The sequence below is a fragment of the Coregonus clupeaformis genome, unplaced genomic scaffold, assembly GCF_020615455.1.
Source record: "Coregonus clupeaformis isolate EN_2021a unplaced genomic scaffold, ASM2061545v1 scaf0910, whole genome shotgun sequence".
Lineage (NCBI taxonomy): Eukaryota > Metazoa > Chordata > Actinopteri > Salmoniformes > Salmonidae > Coregonus > Coregonus clupeaformis.
The window spans coordinates 169,679-191,583 of record NW_025534364.1 but is presented as its reverse complement, the minus strand read 5'-3'; the positions used below and the strand labels follow the sequence as shown (position 1 = coordinate 191,583).

General features: G+C 41.1%; 1 protein-coding gene across 1 annotated transcript; it reads right to left on the bottom strand.

Moving 5' to 3' along the window:
* Positions 1-3,696: 3,696 nt before the first annotated feature.
* LOC121560440 (dihydroorotate dehydrogenase (quinone), mitochondrial) lies at positions 3,697-21,023 on the bottom strand. Its single transcript, XM_045217084.1, has 9 exons — positions 20,947-21,023; positions 20,285-20,494; positions 19,765-19,964; positions 8,357-8,439; positions 6,488-6,675; positions 5,874-5,984; positions 4,817-4,970; positions 4,518-4,677; positions 3,697-4,408 (listed from the first exon to the last, which is right to left on the bottom strand). The coding sequence occupies exons 1-9, from the start codon at positions 20,962-20,964 to the stop codon at positions 4,315-4,317; spliced, it is 1,218 nt and encodes a 405-aa protein (XP_045073019.1). The 5' UTR covers positions 20,965-21,023; the 3' UTR covers positions 3,697-4,314.
* Between the last annotated feature and the right edge of the window lie 882 nt (positions 21,024-21,905).

Below are 21,905 nucleotides of genomic sequence, written 5' to 3'. Positions count from 1 at the left end.
TCTTTTTCGTTATGTGTCGGACCCCAGTAAGACTAGCTGTCGCCATTGCCGCTGGTTTATGGGGATCCTGAATAAAATCAAAAATTCACAACTGCCATCTGGGATAAGACACCAGGCTATAGCAACCACTTCAATCAAACTACATTCCAACATGCGGTCGTGTAATCTGCTCAACTGTATGCTGTGAACTGCTTGACGATGCCATAGGTTCCTTGTATCATGGCATAGCAGCAGAACCGTTCTGACCCTCTTGAACACTGAGCACAGAGGCACACTCACAGAGCACCAGGTGAGGTGGGTGACCTGAAAGGATAACAGCTGTCATTCCTTCCTCAGGTACTCTGTTTATGTCATCCTATCGGTCTGACCTATTCCTACTTTACAACCCAATTGTAAAACATGAGAGAAAAACTCTGTATGGAAGGCCAGGAGTAAACCCAGGCCTACAATACATCTCTGGGGCTTTCTCACTAGGAATCTACAGTAAAGTTACAACACTGGTACCTACCTGTCTACTCAAAGCCAAGGCATCTTGACTCTCACTGAACGCCAGGGAACTGGATGTTTCTCAGCAGCCTTCTCATCGAGCCAAAGATCAGCTAGGGTAGATGTAAAGCTTCCATTGATATGGTGATGATACCTCTCCACCCTACAGAGTCGATATGGATACAGTAGCTGATCTCCAGAAGTGTTGCAGAAGAAAGAGGGAGGGAAATACCTATAGCCTTATTATACCCTTCTGTATTGTATTGCAACCTATTCTGAATTTTTACATGTTAAATGCACACTGGGTTTACTACTGTAAGTACATTCTACTAAAGGGAATGTATCGAAATCATACATTTTCAAAATCTTTTGACCAATCAGATCAGCTCTGAAAAAGATCAGAATTGGGCTGCCTGTGTAAACACAGCCATTGAGAAACAGTATAAAAAATACCACCTTACGTGACTACAGTTTATCCTGTATTCTCAATATATCCACTATCGGATCACCCTTCAAGGTTCATTAGTTTAATAAAGACCAATGATCCAAAAGACTCAGCTCTACTCAATTCTGATGTATCTTATGAGTGGAGCTTTTGAAACAACTAGATAAGAGTCCCTTTGAGTTAAACAATGGTTTATTGACTTTGCTGTTCAATGCACATCAAGAAAACACAAATATCACATTTAAGTAAACCACATCATCTATAAAAGAGAAGAGAGAACCATCATTGGACTGGACCAAGAGAGCGGAGGGAGGGGACATCAGTACAAAATTAGACCAGCAATTTGAATATTATAGCCACACAGGCAGTGTATTCTGCCAGCAGCGAGTAGTACATATGGGGCTATGTGACGCAGTCTTCTAATTCGTTCAGGGGAAAGTCAAAGAGTCAGGACCCAAAAATAAATTAGGTTAGTCCATTTTTCTTTTGCATGCTCCAGGAACAGAGAGCAGCTGTTAAGTTTGGTCAACATGTTTTGTTTACAAGCTTTGCATGCAGATTCTGGGCAAGAGTCTATGTGTATTGGTATCCATGTGTTGGTGGACTGACTCACTGTAGTGTGTTTTCTCTGAACGAACGAGGATGCCTAAATCGAAGAAGGTAAGTACTTAGAGGCATTCAGTGCTATTCCTGGGGCCTGAGGGCAGCTGTCAAGACATGTCTCCACACAGCTGCTACTGCTCACAAGGAGCTGAATCACACCATCTGGGAGAAGGGGTGACTATGAACCACTGCTGACAGCAGGCAAAGATTCACACTTACAGCACACCTGATGACTGTAGACAAGTACAGATACAGTCATATATAATGACACTCTTAAACCATTTATTTTTTAAATAAGTTTAAAAAAAGAAAAACGTGTTCACACATGTATTTGTTTGATTAACAACTGCACAGGCCCCCCCTCCCCTAAAAAAATCCTAACTGAAATTGAGATTTTTCACTTCAAAGTCAAAAAATTGCCTGTTTGTTTGGAGGCAAGTTCTTGTTTACTGTGTCATTTATCTCACGTGGTAATTTGCAGGTGCATAAATGGTAAAAATTCCTTTGGGTGGTGGACCATTCTTGATACACTCCTGCAGTGTTGCAGTTCTTGACACAAACCGGTGCTCCTGGCACCTACTACCATACCACGTTCAAAGGCACTTCCATCTTTTGTCTTGCCCATTCACCCTCTGAATGGCACACATACAATCCATGTTTCAACTGTCTCAAGGCTTAAAAATCCATCTTTAACCTGTCTCCTCCCCTTCATCTACACTGATTAAAGTGGATTTAACAAGTGACATCAATAAGGGATCATAGCATTCACCTGGTCAGTCTGTCATGTTTTGTATACACAGAGCATCATCTATAAACTGTATCTCTGACAAGTGGTCTCTCCTCAGATTATCAGATGGGTCTGTTTTGTTTATGTGCCAGTCTTCTCCGTCAACACACTCATTTTCTGACAAATCCAGCTTTTGGGGAGTAAGTCTGTCTAGACTGGACTCTCTGGAGGAAGGGAAGGATCACTCCACAGGTGGTCCATTCTGACCTACATGTATTCTGAGATCAGCAGCAGTGGCCAATAGATCGTCAGCAGGACTCCCGGAGTCAGGGAGACCCTCCAGGAAATGTGTTAGCGTGTGAGCATACTAAGAATAACATTTATTTACCCACAATGCTACAGTACAGTGCCTCTGAGTTAAGCCAGGCTGATATCTAATCACGAGCCATGGGTTGTTGCCGATGCCCACAGCCTATATACTGCAGAGATGCAGTTCAGTTAAGGAGAAGACAAAGGCCATTTTTATAAGCATTACAATTCCCCTATATCAATCCTCTCTTATCAAAACCCAGCAGTCAGACCAGACATTCAGTCAACATGGATATCAGAGGAAGCAAGATTGCTTTTGTGCCTGCTTGAATTCTCATGATCCCTTAGGAAGGACTCAACATAAAGAACAGTACCTTCTTTACCCTAGGAATCTATCAAACTCACTCAGGAGAGTAGTGGTGAGAGGATATTCTGACATGGAAATATATATGTACAATGGACAAACTCTGGCAGAAACATTTGCTCAGGGGGGTGGTGAGAGAGTAACTACTGAAGGAGAGCTATAATACCATACAGGGTTTACACAAGGCCTTAAGGGCCATGAAGTGGATCATCTCTAAAGAGGTCAACTTCCAAGACACCAGATGTTGGCAGGGGAGAAGAAGTACAAGCGAGGTTCTGAGAATGACAGGAGTACCAACAGGTTCCGATAGACCCTCAATAAGACCGACCAGGATTATGATGATCAATTACAGCATTTCCCGTGCCACCCAAAAACATGCACAAAAAGAATGGAAGTCAAGACATAAGAATTGAAATGGACATTTATTATTGCCTGAGGCGTGTGCTCGAAGGTTCATGTTTCTCAATGTTATATGGTTTAATGTATATGACTTAACATACATAAAGTACCCCCCTTGACATTACACTCATAACAGGAGGCATTACAATTCAATTCAGCGTACGCAACAGGTCAGGAATTGGACAAAGAACCATCAGTGCAACTTCTTGGACTTGGCTCTCTTTGTCACTGACCTCTGAAGCTTATTCTGGTACACTTCTCATCAGTTATAGTGCTATACTGCTGAGAGTTAAGGCAGTTTTTACCATCTTACAGTGTGATCATGTGTATTTAAAGCCTTCTGACACTAGGCCAGTAATTGTGCTATTGCCATTTCTTTAAATGTCAAAGCTGTTATATTTCCTCAGTGTTTAACTGACTACTTCCGCAAGGTTAAATGGTAATTGTCAGGTAATTGTCATTCCGCTCATTGCTAGGTGATTTCTAATTTCAGATGAGGTCTCCATTATGTGGGTAGCAGTTCAGCGATTTACAAGGGACTTGCAGTTAAGCACTCTGAATGGAAACCAAGTTCTTTGTGAACAAATGTTCAATTTCTATATTCACATAGTTACATAAATAGCAGCACACAGTATTTCTGAATAGAGCACACATTATATTAACATCATTTTAAAAACATTCGATTTTTCTTTTACATACATTACACATGACAATGTGACTGCTAGTGTCAAAATACTGTTAGCACTTTGGTGTCATTTGGTACTTAACCATTCTTACGGTTACATTGGCCAATAACCAACAGATGCAGTAAGAACCGTGAAATGGGGCAGGTTCCCAATACTGCTGTTACTGCCGTACTATTTGTGTGCAAAGATATCATTCTAGCCAGTCGTTACAAGCCACTTCATGTACTATAGACTTCAAGTAAAGGCATCAGTCTGTATGGTAGTCAGTCTAACCTGTAGAGCCGACTGATCCTGATCATTGTCCCTCTCTAGACTGTTGTTGAAATCTCCCGTCAGCACCTCTATGGTCAGCTCCAACAGCATCCGATATACTTGCAAATCCTTGTTCTCTGTAAAACATAGGATAACGTCAGAATACGACAAATACAAGCAATTTGACTAGATAAAACCACATATTAAGTCACGCAGTAAAAAAAACACATGCAAGTTCACACTTACTTTAAAAGCTGTTCTAGTTCCCTTTTGATTTTGGTGACAACTGGTGGACCCTGATAGGTTAAAGCGGTGTACAACTGGACCAATGAGGCTCCAGCACGGATCTTGTCCAGGGCATCTTGTCCACTGGCTACACCCCCAACTCCAATGATTGGCACCTTACCTTCAATGAGAAAGAGCAATACTGGGTGAATAAAGAGAACATTCTATACACCCCAGCCCACAATCAATCAATCAATCAATCAATCAGGCCAGTATCAGCTGCAGCAGTGTTATGATGATCCTTCACGGAGCCTACCTACCTTTTGTCAAGCTGTACATCTCTCTCACAGTGCGTGTAGAGAGCTCCTTGATGGGCTGGCCGCTCAACCCTCCCACCTCTTTACTCTGGGGGTCCTGTAGGGTCTCAGGCCTGGATACTGTGGTGTTGGACACCAACAGCCCATCCACACCAAGCTAAAACACAAACCATGATTACCTATTTGACATTACCCCATAACACCACATCAAACAAATTTAGGCAATCCAATCATTGAGAATTAAGATGAACAAATCCTAACTTTTTTTTTCATGATACAGACACTTGTAACCCATCTGTTAAAAAGTGAGTCCTGTATTCTATTGGAGTTAGTGTAGCATCCTAATTGTTCCAGGCACACTTGAACGAATACACTCAGGCTGCGTTTAGACAGGAAGCCCAATTCTGATATTTTTTTCACTAATTGGTCTTTTGACCAATCAGATTAGCTCTGAAAAAGATTGGATGTGAAAAGATTAGTGGGAAAAAGATCAGAATTTGGCCATCAATGTTGGGACACAGCTCACCAATGGACTGTCTGACACAGATTTACTGTAACGTATCTAATACTCTTCAAATATTTGCTGTGCTTTCTATCGGTCTTCCTTTTCCCATTTGGAGTCTGTCCACTTCCATGAACACAGAAAAACAGAAACACTCCTCCAGTCCCCTTAACATAGAGAGTGGAGTGGAGGCAACACTAATGCATTCAAATCAATTTGGTGAGATAAGTCCACTGCTGGCTAAGACCCACGGCAGCAGGACTGCTCTGATGACGCCTACAGAACACAAGCTGACTACGTGAGTGGGGTGAGAAGTGTGGCAAGGAAGATGAGCAAACAGGAGAAACACGGATGACCAAAGTAAGCAGCCCCAAGTCATTGGGGGCTATATACTGTAGGTTAAGGCTTGGTGAGTAGGCTACATAGAGAGGCCCACAGGATCACACTGACCCCTGTGTGGCTAGGCCTCTGACTGACCCCTGTGTGGCTAGGCCTCTGACTGACCCCTGTGTGGCTAGGCCTCTGACTGACCCCTGTGTGGCTAGGCCTCTGACTGACCTCTGTGACCACATCAGCAATGTCCTGCTTATCCTGGGCGGTGAGGTCAGGGCGATCTTTACCAGTACAGGTGGCCTGCTCCCCCTGTAGGGCATCACGCTCCTTCAGCACCTGGATGGGAGAGGGGGAACAGGGGGGGAAGACAGGAGGGTACAGGGATATAGACATGAGCCACCACAGACACACAATCAATGATATCCATCACATCCACACAGGTCAATGAGATGTGACAATGTACAGCACAACATGAAGCCCAAACAACAGCAATACACCTAAGCAGTTTTCTCTAAGGTTAATCGTGTTCAATCCAAACAGTGCTGTGCTTGCTTGCTTGTGTGATGTGTATGTTGTCTAAATGGGAAGTCAATTATCTTTTGACATAGAAATCCATATTAAAACATCACCAGCTATGTCAACAAAGTTGAACTGAACAGAAACACCAGACTTCAATAAAGGAAAAGTTGCAACAACATGCTCTCTGGAAAGCCAATGATACATACACTACAAACATAAAATAAATACAATTTATGATATCACATTTGAGTGTGACATCCTGGTTAAATAAAGGATAAATAAATCATATCTAGGTCAGTCAAACATTGCCAGCCACTGACCTTGTACAGCAGTTTTCGCAGTTCCCCTTTCCCCTGCAGGTCCCTGAGGCCTGGGGTGTTGGGGCTGCTCACGTTCACCACCAGGTAATCAGCCAGCGGGCCCAGCGCCCGCACCCCCTCCTGGTAGTCTGCCACTGCATCCTGGGACAGCTTGTTCTTTCCCAGGTTGATGCCCAGGGGCAGGCCAGCTAAAAACACACAGACAGCAGCATATATTCCAGTTATGAGTCCCTGGGAGAGGTTAAGGTCAGAACGTAAATAGAATGCATGGGAGTGAATTAAGAGAAAACAGACAGGCCGCAAGCGTCAACTGCGTCACCAGCGTATAGCGCATCAAATTACGCCTTGATCACATCGACAGCGTCATTGTGTTTTGGTATGCCAGAAGTCCATTAATTTCCAATGGAACGCTGTGTTCGCCTTGCAGCATTGCGTTGCAGAGGCAGTTGCAGTGCGTTCTGTGTGGTGCATAAGTTGGATTTATCGAACGTATGCGTCAAACTGTATGCGTAGACGGCTTGACAGAAACGGTAGCAGAAGGTGAATGTTGAACTTTTGTTGCACACATATCCAGATGATGCTGTGTACCATTTTGCGCTATAACGCTGTCGGTGTGATCGAGACGTTGGGAAGCAAGAAAATTTCTCTCGCGTCTACGCAGAACAATGCTGGTAAAATGAGCTGATAAATTGTCCAAAAATAGATTGTTGGTGCATTGTTACCTCTGGAATTGTGAAATGTATAGTTAAAAAGTGTCTATTTAGTGTTCATAAGTTTAACTGCAAGCCAACATTATGTAGGCCTATAGGCTAGTCCTTATGAAAAACGGTGTAGCAATGCATGAACGCAATGACATTCTACATTTATAAACGGGATTGTGTTTCTGAATTATATATCTCGTTGTCAATGTCATATCTTGACAGTATCACCGTTGTTGCTTACAGCCGATTGGATTGAAATACAGTTCAAACAATGTGCATGGTTAGTGAGTGCCTTAGTTCAAATTAATGAAATCTGTTCCAGAGATTGAGTGGTTCGTTTGTAGAAAGGGAATTCTAGGTATTGTTATGATCTTCCCTACTTTGCTAAGTAAAGTTGTATGGTTAAAAAGTAAATTGGTTGTAGGCTATGGTTTATCTGACAAATAGACTACCTATTTGAAAACAATACAGCAGTCTACCTGTTTTGATTTAGATCATGGGCATATAGTCCAGGCTACTATGGCTGGAAAACTTGAGGAATGAGGTAACTAAGATTTCAAGAGAGTATACAACTGTTTATAATCGCTTTCCATGACAAATACGGCTTAATAACTGGTTTACGCTACGTGGTCTATGTGAATTAATGCTTGCTGTTCTCGCACGCGCAAATTCACGCCGTTGATGGACATCACCCCGTGTGATTTTGGCTTAATGTCCCAATCTAAATCAGTGGGGACATTTTGTTACTAATGCTCTATTTTACTGAAAATATGGCAAATTGAATTAAATCAAACTTGAAACTTGAACCAAATGCTCTTCATTAAAGATATAAAGCAATGTTTTAAAAATACAACAGTCAAAATGTTTTGTCGATAACACTTGACAAAAACATTTCAGTTGTTTGCTTTTTGTCTGTCAATACAAGACAGTATAGGCTAGTACTGTTCCGACTTGGAGAATCATTAGTAAGCGTTTACTAGCTCCTCTGCCAGAGTGTGATTGGTATTAGGAACGTCTCTGAGCCTGGGGAAAGATAATGTCCATATAAAATAGGGGCAGAGGATTAGTGTAGTGTAATTGGCTGTGTGCCCCTGAGACATTTATCAGCGCGCTGTCAAACTTATCAGTCTGACAGACAGGACAGAAACATGAGTTGTCTCTCTAGTACCTTTAGTCAGCTCTACCTGGGTGCCTTCTCTTGCCTTTAGTCTCTCCTGTGCTGCTGCAAGACCACAGCTGTTGAACCCATATCTGAAACATACCCACAACATAATCAAGAGGTTAAGTTTATGTAATACACAAAATTCCATACATGTCAAAAAAGCAACTATCAGCAATTTAGGATCCATTCCTTTATCATGCCATTATGATACAGTATGTGTTTATCCCTGACTGTCTAGAGTGCATATTCAATTCATTTGATTACTAAAATCCATGATACATGAAATCCAGATGTGTTTTTTGGCAAAATAATTTCAGTCAGTGGAGTAAAACTGTAATAAACACCACCATATTGAAATGAGGCCTTTATTTCATGCTCTTCTTATGCACTCTTATTGACTTTAACTTCTGGGAAGCTGTGTTGTTGTACACCGAGTAGTCAAAGAAGAACTCTGGCATATTAATATATGAGAGGTTTGTTAGTCTGAGCACCTCACATACCTGCATATGGTCCATGCTAAATTGAATTAATCATATTGATTCTAGCCTAATATACGAATGCTTATTGTCATTTACTGACTACATGACATCAAAGAAAAACAACGTGGCTCCATCCACAGTGAGCTCCAAAAGTATTAGGACCGTGACAAATGTGTTGCTGTTTTGGCTCTGTACTCCTGCACTTTTGATTTGAAATGATACAATTAAAGTGCAGACTGTCAGCTTTAGTTTGAGGGTATTTTCATCCATATCGGGTGAACCATTTAGAAATTACAGCACTTTTTGTACAAAAGTATTGGGACAAATTCACTTATATGTGTATTAAAGTAGTAAAGAGTTAAGTATTTGGTCCCATATTCATAGCACGCTATGACTACATCAAGCTTGTGACTCCACAAATTTGTTGGATGCATTTGCTGTTCAGATTATTCTTTGCCCAATAGAAATGAATGGTAAATAATGTATTGTGTCATTTGAGTCACTTTTATTGTAAATAAGAATATAATATGTTTTTTAAACACTTCTACATTAATGTGGATGCTACCATGATTACGGAAAATCCTGAATGAATTGTGAATAATGATGAGTGATTCATATCTTATAACCGCCAAGACATGCTATTCTCTCACCATTACAATAACAGGGGAGGTTAGCATTTAGTTTTGGTGGTGGGGGGATATGATACTGTATTTGTGCGTCTAACTTTCTCACTCATCATTATTCACAATTCATTCAGGATTATTGTTAGATTAATTTGGATTTTAAGAATAATGACTAAAGGATTTCACCCCAAATACAGTATAAATGTTAGAATTATCATGTAGTGTCAACCCACTAACAGAGGGGGCGGTACTAACCATTCAAGGGGGAAGGGGAAGGCGGAAACTGTTTAGAAAGCCACCTAAAGGTGGGAGGAGTCAAGTTCAGGAGGTATAAAATCGTATGTTTGTGTTTTTAACGTCAGAGCTCTCCATGAATAAATATACAGATAATACCTTGAATCATTGATGATTAAAACCAGAGCCTTACAACCTCTGGTAATGATTCAAGCTTAGGTTGAATTAGAGATAGAAATTCACATGACAGATTGGTCCTTTGAGGCGGAGCTTAAATACGTCTTTATCGTTCTAAGGACACCGAATCCGTGCACGGCCGGGTGATTGCATCCGTGGAGAATAGTCCTGGCCTTGACGTTAAGGTTATAAACAGGCCGGTGATTACTCTTATGAACGATAAAGACGTTAACGAGTTTGAAAGCATTTAAATCCAAACTGCAAGGAAAAGGTCAGTAATTTTTATTCATGGATTTTGGTGAAATGATTTGAACTTGTATGAGAATAGTAATTCTTGTGGAGGGCAGAGAATAGTTACCAAAATCTCAAAGGAAGTAATAATTATTACGAAACGGGGAGGGTCCAGAATTGACCCTAGGTAAATAGCTATTACCAGAATAATCTAGTCCGAATGACAAGGGGGTGAGAAGGCCATCACCAATGTAAACTAGTTTTTATTGAGACTGTACTGGGTACAGTGCTACGATAAACAGGGAAAGGGATGATTTTTGTCGTGTGCTATGGATGCATAAAACAGGTCAAAAGTCGCAGTATACGACTGGGGATTTGCTAGAACTCTGTGTGTTTCATGAAACTAGAGCAGTTACGACCTCTAGGTTACAAATAGGTTTAGCAAATGACTGTATAATGTTGTGTACGTGTGAGACTTGAGAATCCATCAGTATACGTGATAATTGTTTCAAGGAAGGAGCTAAAAAAATTTGGTCGACGTGAGAAAAAAATGGTTATCGACCCCTTTCATGAAACCGGAGTTTTAAATAAAAAACTCTGGGTTAGGGGTTAAATAATTTTAAATGGTTAATTACAAAAGCAGATCATACATTGGCTCAAGAGACGCACTAAAATAATAGCTCCTAGAAGAATAATTCTGGGAATTATTACTAAAGGGGGGATTTTTATTTTTCCACCATGGGAAATACATCTTCTAAAGAGGTCCGAGAATTAACGGGGGATGAAAGATATATGTTAGGAAGAGATCGAAGAAATATGTTTTATGGATCCATTTGGGAGAAGAGGTATGAATGTATTGGGCATCTCAAGTAAAAAGTTAGAAGTTATATGATTAGGCAGATGCATATAAAATGAATTTGAAAAAACAGCGAAAGGAGGGGCTAGAGAGAGCAAGTGTTTTTTTAAGCGCGAAAGTGCTTTAACGGTAACAAAGGAATATTTAACCATCGTGACTGCAGGGGTAAAGAAAAGGAATAGGACAGTCAATTTTTTGGTTCAACGGGTAAAATGTTTGAAAAAATGATTGGTGTCAATTAAGAATTGCTAAAAAACACCACCAAAGCGATTATTTGAGAGGTACCTATAAAATTCCAACGATGCATATGTATGAACTTTCACACTCAAACGTGAGCGTCGTCTGCGAGTGAGAAAGTAGAGAATATTTACATTTGCATTTTTGGTCATTTGGCAGACGCTCTGGTCCGGAGCGACTTGCAGAACCAATAGAGGGTTGCATTGAACTATTATGTTGTGTTGGGCATTTGGAATGGCATAAGGTGAAATATGTGTGTATAGAGGGAATTCAACGGCTGGGATGAATGGTAACCGGATACTACTTAGTATTTGGTTGGTTAATGCTAAAAGGGAAGATTTGGAGCGTGGTTGGGGTTAAAAACTCACTTATTCAATAGGGAATGGGTGGAGAGAGAAAAGAGTTTTACGTGTATTAAAAGTTGCATAAGATAGCTTTAGTAGTATTCTAGATAGGTCTATGAAAACATTGTTACAAGTACGAATGACATTATGGAATATCATCCTTAAGTGTATGCTTATCAACGATATCAAGTATTTGTTTTATTGATTAGGGCCGAATCAGAGAGAACAGTTGAAGAAATTGGATGGCGAACTGAAGTAGACGATAGAGCTGTGAGGGTTGAGTTGAGGACAAAGGGAGAATGATTTGTGGCTCTGGTTGGCGGGAAAAGTGGAGGTCGGGAGACTTTACTGAGAGGAAGTGCTTTGATGAATTCAAATGGTTATTACTTTATTGTATAGGTTGAGTAACACCAGTGGTGGATGAAAATAAATGGTGGATTCTAAAAAAGAATTTGGTTTCGTTATGTGTGAACAATGGGATATCGTTTTTACTATTAGGATGATGGATTGAAAAAAACATTGGTTATAAGTACACAGTTTAAGGAGGGGAGAGAATAAAATAAATGGAGAGAAGGCAACTGTTTAGGGTTGAAAAACAAGCAGGAGAAGATGAGACAACAAGCAGTTTTACAGAAGGAAATTACAGAACTCAGGGAGAGTAGAGAGGAAATACACAGTTTAAGGGGATGACCAGTACCCTTTGATAGCCTTGCCGAACCCAAAGGGCTGGGGAGGAGCAAGCACCAGACACACTGGATGTATATAGGCGTGGACACAGCCGAGATGTAGTTAGAGCTATAGAGGGTGTAGTACACCCTAAAACAGGAATAAAGGGGTTCAGGAGGGATTTGGAGAGTCTAGCAGCAAGCTTTAAGCTAAACACAGGGAAATTGAGAGGGCAGTCAGAACCCTAGTTGGGAAAGATTGGGCAGCTGTTCGGGGGCAGTGGGTTGCAGGGGATGCCAATGGAGCAGTCCTACCATGGGCAAATGATGGGCAATATGTTGGGAAAATAACTGAGTTGTGTAATAATTTAAGGGAACATTACCAACGAGCATGCTGACTTCTCCAAAGTACATGAATGTAAACAGGAAGACAGTGGCCAAGTGGCATACCTGAGCCTCCCCCAGGGACAGGGAAATATATAATATAATAATGATGTGCCATTTGGCAGATGCTTTTATCCAAAGCGACTTACGGTCATGCGTGCATAAAATGTTTTGTGTGTGGGTGGTCCCGGGGATCGAGCCCACTGCCTTGGCGTTACAAGCGCCGTGCTCTACCAGCATGAGCTACAGAGGACCACGAAATGACCAGAAATAAGCAGGAATATTAAGAGGACTTTAGTGGGATGGGGAACTACTTCGTTAGCCGAGGTCAAGAGAGATGCAATCCATCATGAGCGGAATAGTAGACAGGATAGAGTAAGAAAAAGAACATACGGGAGCTGAGTATTTAATGGCCACTAGGGGAAATAGCTGGTAGAGGTAGAACTCCAGAATAGAAGGGGAGAGAAATTTTCTTGGGGGGTGGATCAAATAATTGATAATGGATCATTTGAAATGAGATCACATGTGCGATTTAGAGTAATCAATTAAATAATCATTGTATACTCGAGGAATTTTGAGTGATTTTATGGATTAGTTATAAGGGAATTAAATTGATACAAACATTATTCATGGGTTAGGACTGGGGATATCTGTATCATGTTTTGTATGTACTACCATCTTTAGATTACGGATGGTAATTGAAGGTTAACAAAATGTATAACCAGGAGAAAGAGATTAGCTTATCTCATTGGAATATTGCTCAGGGCAAGGGGGAGCAGTAGTGAAGTTAGGCAGTATTTAGGTCATAAGAGGGAGCTACCAAATTAAGTTGAGCCTAACTATCTTTGATTGTTATTTTTCAATTGGGTTTTCAAATAAAAAAACACACCCAGCATGATGTTTATAAAGGGTTGTTATGTTGAATTTAGGGGATTTTCAACAGTTCATGGAACGGTTTTTTGGGGGAATATTTGAACCTAAATTAATGGAATAAGCTGCAGTAATCAGAGGAATGTACAATCTAAGGCGAGACAACTATTGCCTTGATCATTGATTTAGCAATAGGATCAGGTAGATAGGGACTAGAGAAAAAAATTAGATGAAGAATGATGAGCTTTTTGGTAAGGGATAGACTGCTGTAAAAACGCTTGGGTACTCCATTATGTACTGCGTACGGGTAAATTAAGTGATCTTATCTATGGGAAGGCAATGGCGGCCCATGGTAAAATCGTTGGGAACTCTAGGGAGGCATACATATATCAGGGATGTTACCCAAATGGTAGAGAGTAAAGAGGGATATGACATTGGTCGTGATTTAAAAAGATGATGGGGTTTTTTTGGTGGGCTATTAGAGATAACTGGGTTAATCACGAACATAGAGGTTTTTATTCTTTGTTGCTAGGCAGAAGACTTAGGTGACCTAAATATGGACTTGTCATGTCCAACAATCAGTCTTCAGGTCAAGCCCGGGAGAGCCGGGGTAGAACAGAGTTGAACTAAACATAAGTGTTTTTACAAGATAAGAGATTGATTGATTGGATTACTAATTGATTCTGAACTGAATGAAAGTCAATTTACCCACCATAAGAACAAAGGAAGTGGGAGGAGCAATAACTTGAAGCAAAAAGACAATCTCAAAAATGGAAAGGCTGGGGCAATTGGTTGATAAATTACCTAAGGGAATGTTAGGTAGGTGGTAAATATTGACACATGAGCAGAACTAAGTGTGTCAAGAGGGGGAAGAGGCTAATTGTAGGATTAAATAATATACGAAGGAGAGGACAAAATACTTTTAAAAAAATAATAATGTTTTAGATACAGTCTAAAAAGAGAATGCAGTCAGAAATTGTTAGATTAATCGAAATCATGTGTGAAGATAGTTTATTAACCACACCCGGTATGTCAGGAGGTTTTGTGCCCCACAGGTGAACTAAAGGGAGAAGGTAACCCACTATCTAACCAGGTGACTGGTGAGCATCCAGTCACTAGAAGGAAAACTGGAAGCAGGCCTGTTGGGAAGGGCCCTAACAAGCAGGTTATGTTGGTCACCACCTTGGCCATTAGAATAGCAGAGAGAGGAACCTGGGTCCATGTTACCCATGCAAGAAGGTAAGACCACATACAAGCACCACTTAGCACACGCAGAGTTGGCCCGAGCAGAACTGGGCCACAGGGTCCGGGGGTCACCTCTGTCAACGAAGATCTCCTACCCAGACCTATCATCACTGTAGTGTGTTCCTAGGGTGTGAGTATGGGGTGGTACCGAGCAGAAGGACTCTTAGACAGGAGAGGGTTAGCGTTTTTGGGAATATGGGTGACCCTGAGCTGCATCATAGTCTCGGCAATAGTCTTGGTATGTCAAGATCCACCACCACCTCGCACCAATTACGCTATGGCCTTTACCATTATTAAGAAATAAAAGGGAAGCAACCGACATACTGACCGTCAAGGACCAGTGATCTACAAAATAGGGGTCAGAGAAGGGTGGGGAGTAAGATTCAAAATTAGGATCAGGGATCTTATCAGGGCAGATAAGCAAGCAAGGTGGGATTATAAAATCCCATTGTATTTGTGTTCAGCTCCCCTCGGCGGATTGTTCCTGGGCTCAGGTATTTAGACATACTGGGGACCGGAGATATGAGACGGGGCTGGACGTCCAGATGGAGGATAAGAAGGTATAACGACATCCCCCACGGAGATGGTAGTAACGATAGTAAAGGTCACTAAAGAGGACATGAAAAATAACTTACTGGGCTTGCACGGACAAATACGGATGGGATACTTGTCTAAGATTACATTTGATGGAGTCAAAAGATATGGAAAGCAGCAGGTACTGGGTCGTTAATCCACTAACAGCAATAGACCGAGTAAATCAGTCAAGGGATGACGGAGTCAATTCGACTAACCCCGTCCACTATGAAAGATTTTCTCCTCCAAGAATGGAACCAAGGGGAAGTGGAGGGGTCCCTGATGGAGAATCTGGTTAAAGTGGATGAACTACACTGCTTATAGGGCCTTGGGAGAGACCAATTGTTATGCATGCTCCATTGGGCTACCGACAATGTTGACCGCCCCCAATGCCAAAGGCAATGTTTCCCTGTGAGACCTGGGGTCCAATCAAAAAGAGCCAAATCTGCACAGGGATTGGGCTGGCAAAATTGACATACTGGGCCAGCCCACCTAGATTCACTTTAACTCCTGGCGAATACCAGTGTTACAGACATAGAAATGGCACCGTAACTTGGGTGATTTTGATGGCTGTAAGGAGATAATTAATGTGACTGATTTAGATAAGGAAGGGAGGAAAAAATTAGAGCCTAACCATCCCTCTGACTGATGTGTGGTGAGAAAAAGAAATATAGGTCAGGAAGGAAATAGCCCAATTTGGATAGATGGTATGAGGCATCCCCAGGGTGTTCCAGACGAATACAAAGCTATGAATCAAATATGGGAGAGTTTTACTACAAAATTTTTTCTGGTGGGTGACAATAAACAAAAATATGGATTGGATAAATTATATATATTACAACCAACAACGATTTATTGATCAGACTAGAGATGCAGTAAAGGGGATCTCTGAGCGATTATCCGCCACTCCCGCTCATAACTTAGTAGAGGTTGGTTCTAGATCAGGCAGAAAAGGGCCGGTGTCTATAGAAAGATAAGCCATTGTTGCACATTTATCCCCTAACAACACCACACTGGATGGGACAGTCACCAGAGCTCTTACAGAATTAACTGCACTAAGTGAAGGATGAACTGAACTCAGAAGTTAGTACATTTTGGATAGGGTGGTTTGATGAAATATTTGGTAAATGGAAACCCCTAGCACCACCATCTTAGGAGCTTATTAAGTGTTTGTATGGGTATTCTTGTATTATGTGGTTAAGTTGTCTTGTTCCTGTGTCCGAGGATTGCGTGAGTCAGGTGTTGGTGAAAATGCAGTATCTAAACAATGATGAGAGATGGGACTGACTCCGACTCTGAAGGAATGTGGAAAACTATCCTCCAGGCTTGGTGGATGACGAGAGGATTTGGACCCTGAAAGACCGGCAATTGGATTTGAAATGATTATTAGTTCTGATGTGATCCCTGGAGATTAAATCATGCTTGTAAAAATACATTTATCCTGGAATGTGGGAATACTTAGTCAAAGCGGTGGATTGTGTTAGATTAATTTGGATTTTAAGAATAATGACTAAAGGATTTCAAACCCAAATACGGTATAAATGTTGGAATTATCATGTAGTGTCTAACCCACTAACAGAGGGGCGGTACCAAACTCTATTAAGGGTGAAGGGGAAGGCGGAAACTGTTTAGGAAAAGCCACCCAAAGGTGGGAGGAGTCAAGTTCAGGAGGTAAACAAAATCGTATGTTTGTGCTTTTAGATACGTCAGAGCTCCCATGAATAAATATACAGATAATACTTGTGGGTTGTGGACCTTGAATCATTGATGACTAAAACCAGAGCCTTACAACCTCTGGGTAATGATTCAAGCTTAGGTTGAATTAGAGATAGAAATTCACATGACAATTATCCGTAATCATGGTAGGATCCACATTAATGTAGAAGTGTTTAGAAACATATTCTATTCTTATTTACAATAAAAGTGACCAAAATGAGACAATACATTATTTACCATTCATTTCTATTGGGCACAAAACAATCTGAAACAACCAAAACAAACAGCAAATGCATCCAACAAATTTGTAGAGTCACAAGCTTGATATAGTGATTGTGTGCTATGAATATGGGATCAAATACTAAACTTTTTACTACTTTAATATACATACTGTAAGTGAATTTGTCCCAATACTTTTGGTCCCCTAAAATGGGGAAACTACGTACAGAAAGTGCTGTAATTTCTAAACGGTTCACCTGATATGGACGAAAATACCCTCAAATTAAAGCTGACAGTCTGCACTTTAACCTCAGTCATTGTCCCAATACAGAGCCTAAACAACAAAATGGTCATGGTCCTAATACTTTTGGAGCTCACTGTATTAACCCAACTACACTATCGGTCAAAGGTTTTAGAACACCTACTCATTCAAGGGGTTCTTTATTTTTACTATTTTCTACATTTTAGAATAACAGTGAAGACATCACAACTATGACATAACATATATGGAATCATGTAGTAACCCAAAAAGTGTTAAACAAATCCAAATATATTTTAAATTTGAGATTCTTCAAATAGCCACCCTTTGCTTTGGTGACAGCTTTGCACACTCTTGGCATTCTCTCAACCAGCTTCATGAGGTAGTCACCTGGAATGCATTTCAATTAACAGGTGGCCTTCTTAATGCGTTTGAGTCAATCAGTTGTGTTGTGACAAGGTAGGGGGGTATACAGAAGATAGCCCTATTTCGTAAAAGAGCAAGTCCATATTATGGCAAGAACAGCTCAAATAAGCAGAGAAACGACAGTCCATCATTACTTTAAGACATGAAGGTCAATCAATACGGAAAATTTCAAAAACGTTGAATGTTTCTTCAAGTGATTTTCCTGGCCTCCCGAGTGGCGCAGCGGTCTAAGGCACTGCATCTCAGTGCTAGAGGCGTCACTACTGACCCTGGTTCGATTCCAGGCTGTATCACAATCCGGCTGTGATTGGGAGTCCCATAGGGTGGCGCACAAGTTGTCTGGGTTTGGCCGGGTTAGGCCGTCATTGTAAATAAGGATTTGTTCTTAACTGACTTGCATAGTTAAATAAAGGTTAAAAAAAAAAATGCAGTCGCAAAAACCATCAAGCGCTATGATGAAACTGGCTCTCATGAGGACCGCGACAAGAATGGAACACCCAGTTACCTCGGCTGCAGAGGATAAGTTCATTAGAGTTACCAGCCTCAGAAATTGCAGCCCAAATAAATGCTTCACAAAGTTCAAGTAACAGACACATCTCAACATCAACTGTTTAGAGGAGACTGTGTGAATCAGGCCTTCATGGTTGAATTGCTGCAAAGAAACCACTACTAAACAACACCAAGAAGAAGAGACTTGCTTGGGCCAAGAAACACGAGCAATGGAAATTTGTCCTTTGGTCTGGAGTCCAAATTGGAGATTTTTGGTTCCAACGGATGATCTCCGCATGTGTATTTCCCACCGTAAATCACAGACACTGTCTGTGATTTATTTAGAATTCAAGGCACACTTAACCAGCATGGCTACCACAGTATTCTGCAGCGATACGCCATCCCATCTGGTTTGGGCTTAGTGAGACTATCATTTGTTTTTCAACAGGACAATGACCCAACACACCTCCAGGCTGTGTAAGGGCTATTTTACCAAGAAGGAGAGTGATGGAGTGCTGCATCAGATGACCTGGCCTCCACAATCCCCCGACCTCAACCCAATTGAGATGGTTTGGGATGAGTCGGACGGCAGAGTGAAGGAAAAGCAGCCAACAAGTGCTCAGCATATGTGGGAACTCCTTCAAGACTGTTGGAAAAGCATTCCAGGTGAAGCTGGTTGAGAGAATGCCAAGAGTGTGCAAAACTGTCATCAAGGCAAACGGTGGCTACTTGAAGAATCTCAAATATAAAATATATTTGGATTTGTTTAACACTTTTATTCTACAATGTAGAAAATAGTAAAAATAAAGAAAAACCCTTGAATGAGTAGGTGTTCTAAAACTTTTGACCGGTAGTGTATGTTGTTGTGCTAGGGCAGTGTCAACGTCAGTCAGCCTGTTTAGAATTTGCTATTCAAAACATTTAAGAAAATCAGAAAATTATCGCTCCCATCCCTGAAGAAAATGGGATGGTTCAGATTTTTTTTCCCCAGTGGTTTGCTCTTAAATGTTTAGAACGATGTCAAGCAAGCATAGACAGCCATGACAACATGCAGACTTCTTTACTGTGTAACAATTATTTACAAATACCTGATTTACGTTTGGATCTGGGCTGCTTTTTCCTGAGCTGAGGATGAACTTCTCTGATAACCAATATGTCCTTTCATATACGCAAAGTACTGTGTTCTAACAACTCATGAATATGTATAACCATGCCTTGCCATCTCATTTCACAGCACTTTTCAGAGTATGAAAGCGAGCGCAAGGAGGTGGCAGTGTAACACCCTGATAACAACACAGAATTCACAAGCTAAAAACATTTGTCTATAATGAATGACAGTCAGCCATGCCATGGTTCAGTAGCCATGTCTTATTCATTCAAACCGTACCGGTTGATGACCGCCTGGTCAGTAGTCAGTCTGAACACACGTGGTTTGGGGTTCCCCTCCTGGGGTTTGGGGGTGATGGTCCCCACCTCCACGAAGCCAAAGCCTAGTCTATACAGCCCGTCAACAGCCTCCCCATGCTTGTCAAATCCTGCTGCTATCCCTATGGGGTTCTTGAACTTACGGCCCATGACGTTCACTTCCTGGAGATAAGAATTAACAACACCAGGTATACATTTTGCCTAAATTCCATGGAAGTACACAGTGACCAAAAGAACAGTCACAACTTAGATTAAAAAGGTTTAAAATGAGATTTGACTAGCTAGTTGAGTTATGAGACAGTGGGAGTGAAGGTAATCTCAAACAAAGCATACATTCCGTTCTAATCTTACACCAGCACAAAGGCAATTCAGTGTAAGTGAGGAGAGTCAAAACAGGAATGAACCTAGCCAGGTCAAACCAGCCCGAACATAGCCAAATCAGTTTGCATGCCAGGCTAGAGGACACCTCCTCCCACACTAACCAGTGATGCTGGGTCCTGGTAGTGGTTCTGAGGCACCAGACCCAGGCCGATGAACCTCACAGCCATGACATGGGCTGTCTCTGCTCCCATAATCCTCTGCAGCAAGGGCATGAGCTGGTTGGCGTAGAAGCGCTCATCTCCCACAGCGGTAAGGTAGGAGACAAACAGGACGCTGCCGGACCCTATGATTTTCACTGCGTCCTTCAGACGCTGCAAAGAAAAATAAAACAATGTGAGGGGAATAAACTGAAATATGATGTGTACTACTTGGCATACTGTTGTTGAAGCACATCAGGTGAATTGAGGGGAGTTGCAATAATTGTTCAATCACTAGATGAGGGAGAGTGAACCAGAATACCCAGAGAGACTACCAGCTTTGAACAACCCAGTGGGTATAATTCAGCATGCCTGAGTCTGTCTAGTCATTCAGCATCCAGCAAACAGTTAACTAGCGTATCACTTAACAAAGGCTGGTTACATGAACAAGCTAGCTAGCCACAGGGTAGCAAGCAAAGTTAGCTAGCTCACTTCATTCAACAACACTCTGATTGTAGTAGCTAACGTGAAGTGGCTACTGTCCAGTTTCGCTTACCAAATAGTCAAAACATTGTTCATGACAAATACAAACGATTAAAACATCACTGTTTCATCAATGATGTTACCTTCAGCTGTCCCGCCATGGATGTTATATCACTTTGAAAATGTCTGGAAGCATTTCTCTCACATTGCCGAGAATCACTTCCTGAATGTAATCTCGCGATAGTTCAAAGGCAGCTCTGAAAATGTAAAATAAGAGTTAAATAATAATAATATGCCATTTAGCAGACGCTTTTATCCAAAGCGACTTACAGTCATGTGTGAATACATTTTTATGTATGGGTGGTCCCGGGGATCGAACCCACTACTCTGACGTTACAAGCGTCATGCTCTGCCAATTGAGCTACAGAGGACCACAATGATGAGTTCAATGATGATTCTGCATAATAAACATTACAATTTGTTATGATGAATATAACAAATTAATATGAATATGACAAAGGACTCATTAGTAACTCTAGTAATTCTCTGCATAAATGTGCACAAATAAGATAAAATAAAATGGACGATTAAAATTAAAGGATAGCGTATGAGCCTAAATTAATTTCATAAACCAATTGAAAACCAAAGATGTATTGTTACAACCCTGTTCAATGTCAATATTAGGCTACATCAAATTGACTTGTAAAGTGGAGTAGATTGGGAAAGGTTTTTCTTCAACATTTCTGCCCTTGAGTGACGTAAAGGCACTTTTTCACTTTGCATGTTGTTTGAGTGTCTGCAGTGATTTTCCTAATGTAGTAAGAGTGTATTCACCGTTTTTCGAAAGAAAGCTTTCTAATTTCCATAAGATGGGCAGTGTGCCTTTCTTCTGAGAGCAGTACTTGTTGCAGTTTGTAGGCTACCATAGCTCTACCATCTATAATGGATTTGTTCATACAAGCCTCTTTCTTTTTGTGGATTTCTGTTGGGATTGTATCTACGGTCAGTACACCATGCAGTGAAGATGATGCAGATAATGCCACTTCTATAGAATTCAAACATGTGTTCAGGAATATGGCCTATGAGTTTTCTCAAAAGCCAA